Raw genomic sequence first — 15248 nt, forward strand, 5'->3', positions numbered from 1 at the left:
CGAGACACCACGTGATGGACGTGCTGTGAGGTCCACTGTATATGCTGATTCTTCAGTGCAGCGTGAGGGCCTCTTTTGTTTGGGGAGCGAGTCTTAGGGAATCCACCAGGGGAACAGGGGTGTTTAATGACGTACTGTCAGCAGTGGGGGGAGGGAGAGAATCTGCGTGTCGCTGCAGAGAGAATGCTCTACCGGCGGAGACCTACATCCTGCCCGTGTCCGGAGACCCCGTGGAGTGACAGTTTTGCCGGTTTACGGATTGTTTGTAAGCGTCTTCGCATGAGACGATGCATCAGATGGCCCGGGGAAAACGCGGTCGTTCTCACAAGCTGCCCATGGGGAAGAACAAAGGGGAGACTGGAGAGAAGCACGAGGCAGACGGCGGGGAATCGCCATCAGGCCCAAACTCGGCCGAATACCGAAACGAAGGCGATGAAGCAGGCTCAGCAAGACGGCCAACCTGTCTAGACAGGTCTTGTGGTGATTTCGGGCAGGGTTGAATGGGGCCGTCATCAAAGACGGGCCGATGTCACGGCCGTGACAGGCAAAAGTAAGCACCTGCTACGGAGGCCCGACCAGGATGGCTCGGAAAACACCCACAGGCGACAGGCGCCGGGGGGAGGGATACCTGGGGGGGGCCTGGGTGGCCTGGGCGATGAAGGGGACAAGGTAGTCACTCGGGACCCCCCGTTAACAGCGACGCATACTGGGACGGGTGGCACAGTGGTACGAGGTGACTCCTTCGATGGCGGGTGGTGCGGCATGGGTAGCGAGGAGCGCGGAGCCCCCAAAGCCCCCCGGAATCAGACAAGCAAGCGCGGATCTGGTAAAGGAATGGCCATGATTGGACACCCACGTCGAAAAGCTGGAGACGCCCCGATATCTCCAGGAGAGGGCGTCTGGAGGTGAATGTGGGCAGATCCACAACCGGTAGGAACTCGGCCAATTTAGACTGGAGAGTGGTGCATCTACCATAGTAGGGGGATCTGGAGGCAGCTAGCGCATCGAGTACGACCGAGGATTGTCCCATTTGGGGCCACGACCGGGGATTGGAGGAGGGAAGATGGGGAATTTGGGGAAAAAGTTGGACGAAGGATGGGGGTGACTCTGGGGGAGGAGAGCAAAGTTAACATGGCATGGGACGTGATGGGACGGGGCCGCATACTTGGATGCAATTGAGGCAGCTTAGACGCCGACCTAGCGGTTTGTGGCATGGCCGAGCAGCCCGAATAGCCCAAACAGCCTCGAGATGTGGCATAAGCGAGTTGAGATTACTGCACAGTGGGTGTTGGGAGCATGTGTTAGTCAAGCCGAGCCAGGGCAAGCGAGTGGTGGTCAAGCGTTCGTGGAAGGGGAAAAAAAAGATGCTGCAGCATGCGGGAGAGCACCGCGCTTTTCTCGGCGGTCGGCTCTTGTGGTTTGGGGCCAGGCCGGACAGGGGTTGGTCAAGGCCAGGATTGAAATCCCATGCCCGGGAACCTGCCCATCACGAACGAACGACGCGACACGATCCACGACGGAGAACGGCGACAGACAGAAAGTGTGTGTGTGTGTGTGCGGGCGGGAGAGACATGTGCCGCCAGAACAGAGGCCCCCCCCCCCCCGTTGGATGACGGGGAGTGGGGAGGTTTGGCCAGGGAGCGAGCGGCAAGCACTGGGCCCTGCCGCATGTCTTTCGCTGACTGACATGACCATAGGAGCGAGCTACTTGTTCTGGCCAGCCGCAGCGGTTGGTGGCTGATTTGCCGCTCGTTTCGCCGCATATCACGGGACTCTGTCGCAGACTCCCCGGGCAGCTGAAGTAGGATGACACGGAAGCCGACGAGTAAGTGAAGGCAGGACAGCAGCGATCCAACCCCCGTACGGAGAATGACAGCTCGTTGGCGACGGAAAAGTGAAAGAAAGTGACCGTGACAGCGAAAAGCAAACGCGACAGGGAACAGCAGGGTCGAGGGCGGGTCGTGTTTTGGTTTGACGTGTGGGCGGCGAATCGGGGAGGCCACAGGACAGAGAAAGGGAGGCGTAGAAGCCAATCAGCGCCACTGAGATGGCCGGGGAAAGGAAGCAGGCGGCGCCGCAAATTGGGCTGCTGATGAATCGGCGCTAGGCTCGATCCATCCCCTTGACCGCTCTCGGCTCTCTGAGTGGACTGTTTTTGAAGACGGGGATGAGCACGGGACATGACAGGTTTTTTTTCTTCCAATTTTTTTTTTCCCCCGTAGGCTATTTCCGAGTTTGATTTTTTTTTTTCGTCCTCGTGTTGGACAGAACGATTGACTGGGTTGGAGCACAATGGAGCTGGAGCCGTGCTGATCTGGGTCTGGTCTCGACCCTCGGCTCGGATGACACAGAACAGTCATACCAGATCAAGCAGAGATGAACGATGGGCCTATTCGTTGGGTTTCAGCTCCAACTGCACTACACACTGCCCAGTGGGAAACTCATTGTGTCCGTCACAGGCCGTCACCCCCTCCCCTTGCTCTTGTCCATCCTTGCCGTGTCTCTCTTTCCCACCATCATATCACTATCACTCTCGTACGTACTATTTCCCCCCAGTCTACGTGCGACATGACACGTCTTGGTTACTGAAAACGATGGCCTGGGAAAGCCTCCAATGTCTAAACGTGGAAAGTCCATGTATCACGTATCGGACCGGTCGCTTGGTCGTGTACCTAATTTGATGATGCCCCCCCGGCCCAACGTGACATACTGCCATTGAAGGCGCAAAAAGCACACTAGACGAACGCGCGCAATCTGGAGATGCGTGCCAACCCATGGCACCAACCCATCACCCGCCATTGTTGACGCAGAGGTGCGGCGGGGGAGGGGACCAGCTGTCTGCCAAGATTGAACGTGCCGAGCTTGGCTCCGAGCTCATGCAGAAATCACTGCACACCACGCGTGTACGTACCTCAAGGCGTCCCAGGCCAGGGAAGGGACGGTAAGGGAAGGGAAGGGACATGGGCAGGCGGGCAAGCAAAGGCAGAGAGGCAAAGGCTAAAGTCAGAGAGGCATGCAGCACTCAACGGGAAGAGACTCGATGCGATGCGATGCGCGCCGCCCGTTTCTGGCCAAGCGCCTGGTGGCCACTCACATCAACTCATTTACTGACCCAACTCACTTTTTGTTTGGTAATCACCATGTCATCCTGCGTTGCGTTGCCAGGCTCACGATCTTTGCAGCCAATTTCAGAATTTTCACAAGCCCGGATCTTTTTCATTTTCTCTCGTTTTTCTCTCCCTTCCTTTTCTCCCTACTTTTCCCGAGTGCTCCGTTTAGGTTGCTTCACCCGCATTTGGTGGGGTCCCCAAGGGGTTCCTACCCGACTGCATGAATAAGGACATGAGTGAAACTAATAAGGTGCAGATATTTCCAGCAAAAAAAGTGCCCCCGTGGAGGCACTGGAGGGGAACTTTGGAGCTTCAGTTGGGGAAAGCGCCATAGAAGCGCCGAGAGCAGGAGAGTGACCAGGAGGCCCCGCCCCGCAAAACGCCACGCGACGGCGAGACAACGGCCAATCTTCCCCAGCTTTTTTTTCCCTCTGCCTTGCACGGGACCCGTGACTTGGTGGCTGCACTCCCCAAGTCGGCCATGTCCCTGGGCAGCCACACACATTCCCAACGCCCTCCACCATCCCATCTATCCTAGCCATTAGGGGAAAGGGGGGTCCCCGGGGGGGACGCGACACACTGGAGTCCCCCCCGGGCGTATTCCCCAGGGGCGGGCTAAAAATGACTTCCGGTCTAGTTTTTCCAAATGTTTTAGTGCTGGTAGTGGCAGGCGCCGCCCACCGCGCGCCACTGACGAGTCAATTGGGGGCTGCTTCGACTCCTTACTGAGCAGCGGCCGCTAAACTAGGCAGTGATTTGATGCTGAATTTTTTTGTCCCTTTCTTTCCTTCCTTTTTTCTTTGTTCCTGTCGTTGTAGTGTAAGCCAGGCCGTGTTTGGGTCAGATATGTCTGAATTGAAATTGGGCTGGGACGGCAACTCCAGCCCACTGCTACATTTGAATTGGCTGCTGCTTATGGCAGCCACGCTCTCTCTCTTTCTCCCTCCCTGCCCTGTACCGTACCTGCTCTTCAAGGTTCTCATAGCCTACCTGTCGTCCACAACCCAAGCCAAAAGTACCTTGCCCTCTGTTTTGGCGGTAAGATACCTTGACTTCTTTTAAGTTTTCTGTAGGATGTACCGTCCCTTCCCTTCCCGTCCCTCTTGTCAGCCGTCAAGTCCCGTAGATAGTCCCAACCAGAGACCAAAAGCCAACGGCCCGCTCTTACCCCCCAGCGTTCGTGGCGTGGCCGTCTTGCAAAAAAATAACAGTAAAAATAAAAAGACAAGAGCAAAAGGAGGCGCAAGTAACCCAACCAAAAGAATGCTCGGTTTCTCATGGTCAAAAGAGGGAACCTACCACCGGAATGGAATCACACACTACCCTCAGGCGAACGAGTGCACTGAAACTGAGTGTGCTGCACTGCAACAAAGAGACACTCGTGTGTGAAGTCTCTAGGCCTAGGTTGCTCCGTAGTCACGTAGCGTCCGTAGGCTCGGCGCGGTAGGCAGGTAGGTGCCTCCCACCCCTTCCCTTCCCTACCTGCCTTAGCGCGCACAGCTACTTCCCTCGTCCCTCGTCCCTCGTTCTTCGCCCTCCTGCACTCCTGCCCTCCCAACCCCACCCCCTCCCCTCCGTACCTAGGTACCTTAGCCTGCCTGCCCGCCCCGCGGCCCCTTCCCAACTCATCGGGAAGCCCTTGGCCCCTTCGGCCTCCGCCTGCCCAAGAGTTATCGGCCCTATTAAGCATGAGCTAGCAAGAGCTCCAATATGGGGACGGCTAACCAACGGGGCTAACCCAATGGGAGCTTGACCTCGACGACTGTGACCTCGAGACCCTCGGAATGGGGAGATGAAGCACCACACTTGCAGTCCACACCGCACAGGGACCGCATCCGAGTCTTGTCCCCGTTCTTCGGCCAGGCCACCTACGCCACGCCCGACGTTCCATTCCACCCTCCGGGATGGGATACCTGGGTACCACGTCAGACGCCAGACGCTGACGAACTGACACAGACGCCGAGCGACTGGACACCTGCCGGCCTGGAGTGACACGAGACTGATAAAAGGTCCTCGTCTCGCCCTCACTTTGCTTCTTGTCCCCCTCTCATCCCCACGAGCTTCCTCCCAATCCCACCCCCCTCCCACCCCGACAAGCCTCTCCTCGTCCTTTGGACATTCCATCCGAACACTCGCCAAGCACCCTCTGCGGCGGCAAACAACAACTACACACCTCCACCATGGAGAAGGAAACCGGCGTCACGCGTGAGCCCGTCCAGGGCCTCGCTGTCACCGACAACGTCGAGCAGATTGAGGCTCCCGTCACCTGGAAGGCCTACCTGGTCTGCGCCTTCGCCTCCTTTGGAGGTATCTTCTTCGGTTATGATTCCGGTTACATCAACGGTGTCTTGGGCTCCCAGATCTTCATCGATGCCGTCGAGTACCCCGGTGCCAAGGCCATCAGCGAATCCGACACCTCTTTGATCGTCTCTATCCTGTCCTGCGGTACCTTCTTCGGTGCCATCATCGCCGGTGATTTCGCCGACTGGTTTGGCCGCAAGTGGACCGTCATCTTGGGCTGCCTCATCTACATGATCGGTGTCATAATCCAGATGCTTACTGGTATCGGCGCTCCTCTTGGCCCCATCGTCGCCGGTCGTCTCATTGCCGGTATTGGTGTGGGTTTCGAGTCTGCCGTTGTCATCTTGTACATGTCTGAGATCGTGAGTACACTCCCATCCGAGTAACACATGGCATACCTGCTAGAACACATCGCTAACACCCACCACAGAGCCCTAAGAAGGTCCGCGGTGCCCTCGTCGCCGGTTACCAATTCTGCATCACCATCGGTCTCTTGCTCGCCGCCTGCGTTGTCTACGGCACAAAGGATCGTACCGACACTGGCAACTACCGCATCCCCATCGCCATCCAGTTCCCCTGGGCCATCATCCTTGGCGGCGGTCTGATGCTCTTCCCCGACTCCCCCAGATACTTTGTCAAGAAGGGCAGGCTCGCAGAAGCCACCGAGTCTCTTTCCCGCCTCCGTGGCCAGCCCAAGGACTCTGAGTACATCCAGGTTGAGCTTGCTGAGATCGTCGCCAACGAGGAGTACGAGCGCCAGCTCATCCCCTCCACCACTTGGTTCGGCAGCTGGGCCAACTGCTTCAGCGGCAGTGTCTTCAAGGCCAACTCCAACCTGCGCAAGACCATTCTCGGTACTTCTCTGCAGATGATGCAGCAGTGGACTGGTGTCAACTTCATCTTTTACTACTCGACCCCCTTCCTCAAGTCCACTGGCGCCATTGAGAACACCTTCCTGATCTCCCTCGTCTTCACCCTCGTCAACGTCTGCTCCACCCCTCTGTCTTTCTGGACTGTCGAGAGATTTGGTCGCCGCACCATCCTTCTCTGGGGTGCCCTCGGCATGTTGATTTGCCAGTTCCTCGTTGCCATCATTGGTGTCACCGTTGGTTTCAACCACACCCACCCCGACCCCGCCAACACCGAGAACAGCATTGCCAACAACATTCCTGCCGTCAACGCCCAGATCGCCTTCATCGCCATCTTCATCTTCTTCTTCGCCTCCACCTGGGGACCTGGTGCCTGGATTCTCATCGGCGAGGTCTTCCCTCTGCCCATCCGCTCCCGCGGTGTTGCCCTGTCTACTGCCTCCAACTGGCTGTGGAACACCATCATCGCCGTCATCACCCCCTACATGGTCGGCGAGGCGCGCGGCAACCTCAAGTCGTCCGTCTTCTTCGTCTGGGGTGGTCTCTGCACCTGCGCTTTCGTCTACACCTACTTCTTGGTTCCCGAGACCAAGGGTCTGTCCCTTGAGCAGGTCGACAAGATGATGGAGGAGAGCGTTCCCCGCACTTCGGCCAAGTGGAAGCCCCATGAAACCTTCGCCTCCGCCGTTGCCCGCAACGGTGTCCTGGAGAAGGTTGCCATCAACAACGTTGAGAACCGCGACTCTGCTGTTTAAGCCGGTCTTCAATGTCTATTTCCATCCTTGTCTATAGTATATTACCCGTCCTACCGGGCGAATAACCCGGAGAGGCACACCTGGAGTTGAGTCCTATTTGGGGCATCACTTGTAATGCGAAATGTTGATGCGGAATGTCGTATGGCGCGTGGAGGAGTAACTAAGTCATGGTCACGTTTGTGATATCCCGGTTCCATACCACTACCACTACCTACCTATTTTACCAGTAATTCAAAACAAACAGTTTAATAATTGTCTATCACTGCTCGGCTCATTTCCGTGACGAAAGAATCTGACACCGGGGGAAGCTTCCAGGCCTCGGGTGAAAGCGGACCGAGGCAACTGGCCCGTTCATTGATTAAGCCCAGTCTGGGTACGATTGCCGGCACGACGTCGGCTTGGAGTCCCGGCAGATCGTTGTTCTCGGCGCCCCCCTGCCTTGCCGGCTTGGCCACCCAATAAAGTTTAGTTTTTTTTTACATGTTTTCGACAAGAACACGATGTGCATGGGACCGTATGACTTTCCGCCGGATACATGAATCATGGTTTTGTTCCCATGGGTCCCTGTTGTGTGTGCACTTGATGTGGGTGTGCCCACGCACCAAAGTACCCTCTTTTGTCCTTTGGAGATGCTGTGCCCGTAGATGGGAGGGAGGGTTCATGAAGATAGAGAGAGGGAAGAAAAAAATCCTACCCTGGTTTTCCGACAAAAGTACCGGTAGTTTCTTTTTCCCTTTTGGCGGAAAACATATATCTGGGCCCCATTGTTTTTTTTGCCAAACACCCTCGTTCGTTTGCTTTCTACCAGGAAAACGGGCGTCCCCCGGCAGGCAGGCAGGCAGGTCACTCAACTGAAAAGTGGAACCGGCCGGGTACCGTAGGTGAGTCGAGGAAAAGCGAGGAAGACCGAAGGACTATCGGTACACTACACCACCAGAGATCCCAGGCCGACATCAACTCGGTGGTATACGGATACACAACTCGCGGAGCGTACGAGATCTGCAGCGTCCCGCTTTGTGGCCAAGGGGGGGGGGGGGGGGGGGGGGGGGGGGGGGGGGCAGAAGCCAAGCCCGAGTAAGCAGACTTTTTTGCTGTAAAACCCTGTCTCTCTCTGTCTCTCTCGCTCCCCGTCACCCCCCCCTGCGCAGTGTTGTGGTTTGCCTGGCGGCTGTCGGGCCTCTCTGTTCAACCGTAGGTACACCCTTGTCCCCATTCTTTTCTTCGTCCACACACGAAAGCTTTGGTGCCGGCGGGCGGGCGGTTTGGGCGGCTGCTGGAAGCCGGAAACCGGGGTTTTGGCATTCACACGTGTTGCGAACGAGCCGGGTTTGCAACCGGAGGCATGTAAGCCGTACTCGACAGCAACGGACGAAATAGGACATGGCGACGCACAGAATGGGAATACGAATGGGATACATGAGACGAGACGAGGTATCAGGGTGCCCAGGTGGCCACGGCTACCTCGTTCTCGCGGCCAAGGCCTCCAGGGCTTCCGGGCGACGCAGTGATGGCACCGAGAAGAAAGACGGCGATGGGGTTGACAGGGCGTGTGTTGCCTTAACGACAGAAATCTACTGGTCGAGTTTATAATATTTTCAACATCCAACCGGTCTAAAAATGGGCAAGCTTTCTCTTGGGACGGGTGATTATATGGGAGTAACAGTGAACAAAGCGGCAGAATCGCCCCAAGCGGGTGGCTGAAAGCCCCTTTTTCCAAGACAGTTTTCTTGAGGCGGATTGGGCCGTGTGCAGGCAAAGCAGGTTGGTACGCCCGGTTACTCCATGTTCGAATCAGTAACCATCGATGGCGACAGCCAATGCTGTCGCAGATAATTGCTCGTTACGTACCCTAGTTCCAGTTGTAGTACACGGTTGTTGTTTTTTTGAGGGTTTCAATAGTTGCCTTTTAAAGTAACTAGATGTGGTGTATGCTTGTCATGTTGAGAATGTGTTTTTGTGTAATTCAATTTCTATCCGCTTTGACGGTAAACCTGCCTTTGATAATCAAAGAACAAGTGCAATATTGATATTTTGGGTGAACATTCTCTTCGGCGGCTCGTTTACATCATCACGCCTTGTGCTAATCCGATTGGCCACGTTTTGATCTGTCTTCCCGAAGAAAGCAGAACTCGGCCAAGAATGTACATCGAAATTTCGTGCATATACACGGCCGCCGCCACGAATCCCAAAATAGCAGAACAGATCCGGAATATACATAAATACACCCGGACGCCCCCCGACCGGCACTTCCCATTCCCGACGTGGGACACACTCGCCAACCACGCCTTCATCAACTGCGGCGGCCTCTTAATCGCGGATCGAGGGGCGCCACTGTGGCACCAGATGCAAGCCTTCAATATTTCGCGCGCCGTGGCTGTCGGCCCTGCCCCCTGCGGTGCGGTGTTGAAATACGCCACGGCGGGCATCAGCGGGATCTTCCGCCTTGGCTGCCTGGCACGGAAGCCACCGGACCGCGGCGGAAGCCTGGGAAAGTTCCGACTTCACGGTGGGGGGCGGTATTCAACTCAACAGGACGGTGTGGGATTCTTTCATGGGCGAGTTCGTTCCGTAAGGATAGGCCCCCCAGACGGACGCGGTGAAGTTGGAGCATATGATTCTAGTTTTTTACTGGACGCGAAGGGGGGCACGGCTACTTTTGAGCAGAAGAACAGATTTCTCGCTTCGTGGGGTCAGTATTGTGGAAGAGAGGTAACCGCAAGCTCTGGTTGGGAGAGACGTCTTAGCAGGTGCTTGAGGGGTGGATTTCATGCCCGTGACAAAGACATCGAGACAAAAATATTCTAGAGGTGGTTAGAGTAAGGTTAGGTGTACGTATAGGTTGTTTAATTTAGATACGTCAAAGTGCTGGTGCACGATGGCCGCTATTCAGGGATGTGTTTACATAAAGTCACTACTAACGTACCTATTTCTATCTTATATTACCCATGTCTTTGAAAATATGTCTCCTGTTGGAAATGTAATATTCTACACAGAGATATTAAATATCCGCTGCTTCTCTGTATTTTCGTTGTACATATAATTTCGCAAAATAAACTACTTGGTTGATCCAGCGCGGAATTCATTCCCTTGAATATGAGCACCTTAATTACTTCTATTTCTGAAAGTGTAAACATATTGTTTTGCATTTATTCGTTTAAATACTGATATCTAAATGCGTGCAAACATCATTAGGTCATCAAAGAACCCTTCAATAATAGTTTGTTCTACTGTGGCGCAACGTCGTGGATAGGCCCGTGGCCAATAACTTAGCTTTACCAAGTTGTATCAGCCATCTAGACATCTATCTACCAGGCTATAACAACAGATTCATTTTTATCAAGGTGGATCTGAACAGCTAGATGCAGTGAGAGAGAATAAGAAGATAAGAGCTTTATATTGAAGTTAAATACGGGTGCTTCGCGAAACTGCATTTTGCATCCGAAGCTACGGTTGTTACCTCGTGCAACTAACTGTGTAACTATGACAACCTGTCTCTAATAGTGGCCAATAATGTTCCTGGGAACATACGGCTCCTCGAGGTATTTCACCTCGTCCTCTGTCAAGGACTTCCCCCGCAACTCGCCCGCCTCGTCAATCCTCTTGACAGAGTTGAACCCCGTGATAGGGATTCCGCCCTTGGACCTGATCCAGGCGAGTGCCACGTGAGTCATCTTCCAACCCTTCTTGCCCGCTACCTCTTCAACCCTGCGAATGATGTTCTCGTCTGCCTCCGTGAGACTGGGGTTCATTATGCCCTTCGACTGGGAGCGAATGCTGGTCTTTTCATCCTGCAAGGGCCTCGCCAAGGCGCCGCCAAAGAGCGGGGACCACGGGATGAGGCCCACGCCCGTCTCCTTGCAGAAGCGGTTCATCTCGCGCTCCTCCTCGCGGTAGACGAGGTTGTAGAAGTTCTGCATGCTGACGAACTTGGTCCATCCGTTCTTCTCGGCGGCGTACTGCATCTGCGCGAATTGCGTTGCCCACATGGAGCTGGCGCCGATGTAGTGGATCTTGCCTGCCTGGACCAAGTCGTGGAGGGCCTTCATGGTCTCCTCGATCGGCGTGGTGGGGTCGAAGCGGTGGATTTGGAAGAGGTCGATGTAAGTCGTGCCAAGGCGGGCCAGGGCGTCGTTGACGGCCTTGAAGATGGCGACCCGAGAAAGACCTCCTTGGTTGACGTAGTCCTTGCTCTGGCCCAGCTGTTGCGTCCACATGGGGGTGTGCATGTCCACATCCTCTCCAACGTACATGGCGGATTTGGTCATGAGTACGATCTTCTCGCGGGGGATGTTGAATTTCTTAATAGCCTTGCCGATGACTTCCTCGCTGACGCCGTTGGAGTACATGTTTGCGGTGTCCCAGGTGTTGATGCCACGCTCGTAGGCAGCCTTGAGGATCTCGAGCGACGCCTCCTCGCCGAGCACCCAAGGCGCCCACTTCTCGGATCCGAGAGACATGCCGCCCAGAATAGGGACGGAAACCCGGAGTCCAGAGGTGCCCAGGTTGACGTATTCGACCTTGGTAGCGTCGAGGCTCTTTTGGAGCGAAGTGGGAACTGGCGGTGCAGACATTTTTTGAAAAGTGATGAAAGTGATGAAAGTGATGAGTTTTCGATAAAAAACTAGTAATGTTTTAAAACTCTGTTTATTGTGGTGTTGATGGCTCAGATGATTATCGTGTTGAAGGGTGCAGACTGATCTATAGTCACTGTCTTGCGGTGGGAATTACATCTTGAAATACAAAATGGTTCATAGGGGTTCATTTTCCATATTTTCTTGCACCTAGTCATTTCATTTCTGCCTATGCGATGATGACGAGTTGATTGGAAGCCTGTAAAATTCTCATCGTTGAAGTTGAGGAGATAGTTGTAAAATCCGTGATGCTCAAGACCAACGACAGCAACTTATGGAGCCCATATGCCGTACTCACGGACCACTTCATTGTTAAGCCCGCGTATGTCCTTGGGCAGGGACAGTAATCAGGCAATACCACGAAGGCTGGCAATCGCATAAACCGGTGCATTGGCGGACATTCTGTCTCAATCCCCTCCGGACAAGATGTTTTGGCCTTATAATGCGTCAACGGGCAGTTAACGGACTATTTCACAGTCCGCTCCATTTGAATTTGTTTTTATCAAAATTGTTCTGCGTGCGATTGCACAAGCACTCCAGCCCGTAAACTCCGGGCGGTCCCTTAACTCCGCTTTGGAGTTGGCCGATGCGGTAGCGATGGTGGAGTGTCAGGCCAATGGCATGCCGGTTACCAAAAGAAGGGCCTTCAGCGCGACAGGCATGCTATATAAACGTCACCAGTATGCTGTTTAAATGCCAACACGAATGATCTTGGATGCGGTGTGAGCACATATATGATACTGTTCCGCGGGCTTCCCCGGGCCGGTTCCTGATTGCCAGCTACAATTCGTACAAGGCACGCGCTTCCCATCCCCGCCATTTGCGTTATGTTAATCTCATCGCCGAAGTAAAAATGTTGATATTAGATGCCTGTTTGCCTTGTCGTTTGAATTGCGGGTTGGGAAGGGCGGTTGATGGCAAATTTTCAGCCGTCGGTTCAATTGGTAATGGCGGTTCGACGGGGCCAATGTAATCGTCATTGTGGCCGAGGAGTGGGGTTATGGAGATATAATCTTGATTTCTTTCTCACAAAAAAGCATCTAGATCGACCTGTAAAGCGTGGGGAATAGACACCCCGGACCAATCTCCTTCGCCTCAATATCAAGTCCCTCATTAGTCATGGTTTCGCCGTGCATCAGCTGCTCGGAAGTATGGTTATGACCCCCGAACCTAGATTCCTCGCGTCGCGTGTCCTCTGCATTCCAGCCCAGGCGCAATCCATCCTACCCCTTAGCCGCGTATAAATATGTCCCGCTCTGCAATATCTCCGTCGTGCAAATAGAGTTGCGCTAATGCGCATTGGCACAGACGCGACCGGCTTCAGTCTAGAGCCCGTCTGGAGTTAAGGGATGTTCGCGTCCGAGTCGCAGGAGGGATGTCCCCCGAACGACCCGCCCTGAATCCTCTTGGAGATCTGCAACCGTTGCATATTGTCGCCGTCACCGTTGGCTAACTCCATCCATGCATTTCAGGCGACGGCACGTGCGTAACATTTAAGTATACATAGTGTCGCACTTCATCTCGCAACTTGCCTTCATCGTCTTAGCCCATTGTCGTCTGATCACGCTTCGCATTCCAACATTTAAGCCTACAATCATCTAACTAGGAAGGTTTTGTCACCTCTGTGGACTTTCATTCTCTTTGAAATTCAATCAATCATGCTCGCCTTCATCTACAGACAGCTCTTCAACTTCCTCCCCTACCCGACGGGCTCATACGCCGGCCAGACCGTCGTAATCACCGGTAGCAATGTCGGCCTCGGAAAGGAGGCCGCACGACACTTTGCCCGCCTCGGCGCCAGCAAGCTAATCCTCGCCGTCCGAAGCCTCGACAAGGGCCACGCCGCCAAGAAGGACATCCAGGCCACCACCGGCTGCGCCAAGGACGTTGTCGAGGTCTGGGAGCTCGACATGTCCAAATACGGCAGCGTTCAACAGTTCGCCGCGCGTCTGAACACCGACCTGGAGCGCGTCGACATCTTCATCGCCAACGCGGGCGTCGCCCACGTAAAGTACCAGCAGATGGAGGAGAACGAAGGGACCATCACCGTCAACGTCGTCTCGACGTTCCTCCTCACCGCCCTCGTCCTGCCCAAGCTCAAGGAGACGGCGGCCAAGTACAACACACGGCCCACCTTCACCATCACCTCCTCCGAGGTGCACGAGTGGACAAAGTTTGAGGCGCGCACGGCGCCCGATGGCGAGATCTTCAACACCATCAACAAGACGGCGGCGAGTTCGGAGAACGAGGTTGGCAAGCTGTACCCGCTTTCGAAGCTGCTCGAGGTTCTCGCCGTGCGGACGATCGCCGAGCTCCATCCCGCATCCAAGTACCCCGTCACCATCAACTGCCTCAATCCGGGCCTCTGCCATTCGGAGCTGGCTCGCGACATTGATTCGTGGGGTATGACAATCCTGAAGTTGTTGTTGGCCAGGTCAACAGAGTACGGCAGCAGGACGTTGGTCCATGCAGGTTCCCAAGGCGCCGAGACTCACGGCAAGTACCTTTCTGACTGCGGCGTCGTCGAACCGTCGTCTTTTGTCAGGAGCGCAGAGGGCAAGGAGGCACAGGACCGTGTATGGGGTGAGCTGGTGCAGAAGTTGGAGGCGATCAAGCCGGGTGTGACGAGCAAATTTTAAACGTTGAATAATGGTAATGAGTTTCTTTCTCTTTTTCTTCTGAACCGGTTTATAGCGTCAAAAGCAATGCGTGGTGATCAAATCAATTTTTATTTTAATTAAATCCATCATGATAACCGTGTGATAATGATTGTTAGTTTGCTACATGAATCAGCAAAAGCGTCTTGAGCTTGCCCGGTGATAAATATCCAAACCAGTTGAAACACCGTAATTTTTCCTAGTAAATTATGGATTTTTGTTACGGTATTTCCACTGCAGAAGTCTTGATGCTTCCCTCCTGCAGAATGTAATCACTGTCAACTTGCATGCACAGGTCCAACGGTGCTTGAACCGTCAAACCAGCCAACCCCGCGTCCTTACCATCCAGAGTTACGCTACATTCGTCCGGGAAACAGTGGGGCCGCGGCGGCAGGAGTTAGGTCTGACAGGCCCGCCGTGGAGCACGTTGGAGTTAAGTCGTCTTTAAGCCCGGGCGCGAGAAACCGGCCACGGCCGCGGCCGTAAGCAAAGACGTCTAACAACGAACGGAGCAACGGACAACTTGCAACGTGCCGGACGCCGGTGCTCCAGGCTTCCCAATCCCTCGTGCTGAACAATGCGGGGCCCCCTGTCGAGCATTGCAGGAACGAGGACGGCGGGGGGGTTCGATATGGGCGCACCTTAGATTCGATTGTTCGCCGGATTGGGAAACCAATGCAGAAGAGGTGGAGATTGTGGGTGCTAGTGCTTTAACTCCGTGTGGGGAGCAGTCGGCCGGCCTCCTTGCGGACCTCCACGATTTCAAAGAATGTGACTTTAATTCAACTGTTTAACAAGTCATCGTCTACAAAAAGACATCAACGCAACGACTATGGAATTTTCTTGTAGCATCTCTCAACATCATCGCATTCAAATAACACATCAAGCCCATCAATTGTCATTTTACCCAATACGACCATCACCC

At 54.5% G+C, this 15248-nt stretch overlaps 3 protein-coding genes across 3 annotated transcripts; 2 read left to right on the top strand and 1 right to left on the bottom strand.

The window, feature by feature from the left end:
• Positions 1–5290: 5290 nt before the first annotated feature.
• On the top strand, positions 5291–7035 carry EsH8_III_001522 (general substrate transporter; the record flags this gene model as incomplete). The annotated part of the gene is made up of 2 exons (XM_083263247.1): positions 5291–5773; positions 5842–7035. 2 exons carry the CDS (start codon positions 5291–5293, stop codon positions 7033–7035), a joined length of 1677 nt encoding a protein of 558 aa, XP_083123734.1.
• A 3494-nt stretch (positions 7036–10529) lies between these two features.
• EsH8_III_001523 (aldo/keto reductase) lies at positions 10530–11606 on the bottom strand (the record flags this gene model as incomplete). Its single annotated transcript, XM_083263248.1, has 1 exon — positions 10530–11606. The coding sequence occupies one exon, from the start codon at positions 11604–11606 to the stop codon at positions 10530–10532; it is 1077 nt and encodes a 358-aa protein (XP_083123735.1).
• Positions 11607–13324: 1718 nt separating this feature from the next.
• EsH8_III_001524 (uncharacterized protein) lies at positions 13325–14305 on the top strand (the record flags this gene model as incomplete). Its single annotated transcript, XM_083263249.1, has 1 exon — positions 13325–14305. The coding sequence occupies one exon, from the start codon at positions 13325–13327 to the stop codon at positions 14303–14305; it is 981 nt and encodes a 326-aa protein (XP_083123736.1).
• Positions 14306–15248: the final 943 nt, after the last annotated feature.

The sequence above is a fragment of the Colletotrichum jinshuiense genome, chromosome 3 (assembly GCF_051148585.1).
Source record: "Colletotrichum jinshuiense chromosome 3, complete sequence".
NCBI classification, from domain to species: Eukaryota; Fungi; Ascomycota; class Sordariomycetes; order Glomerellales; family Glomerellaceae; genus Colletotrichum; species Colletotrichum jinshuiense.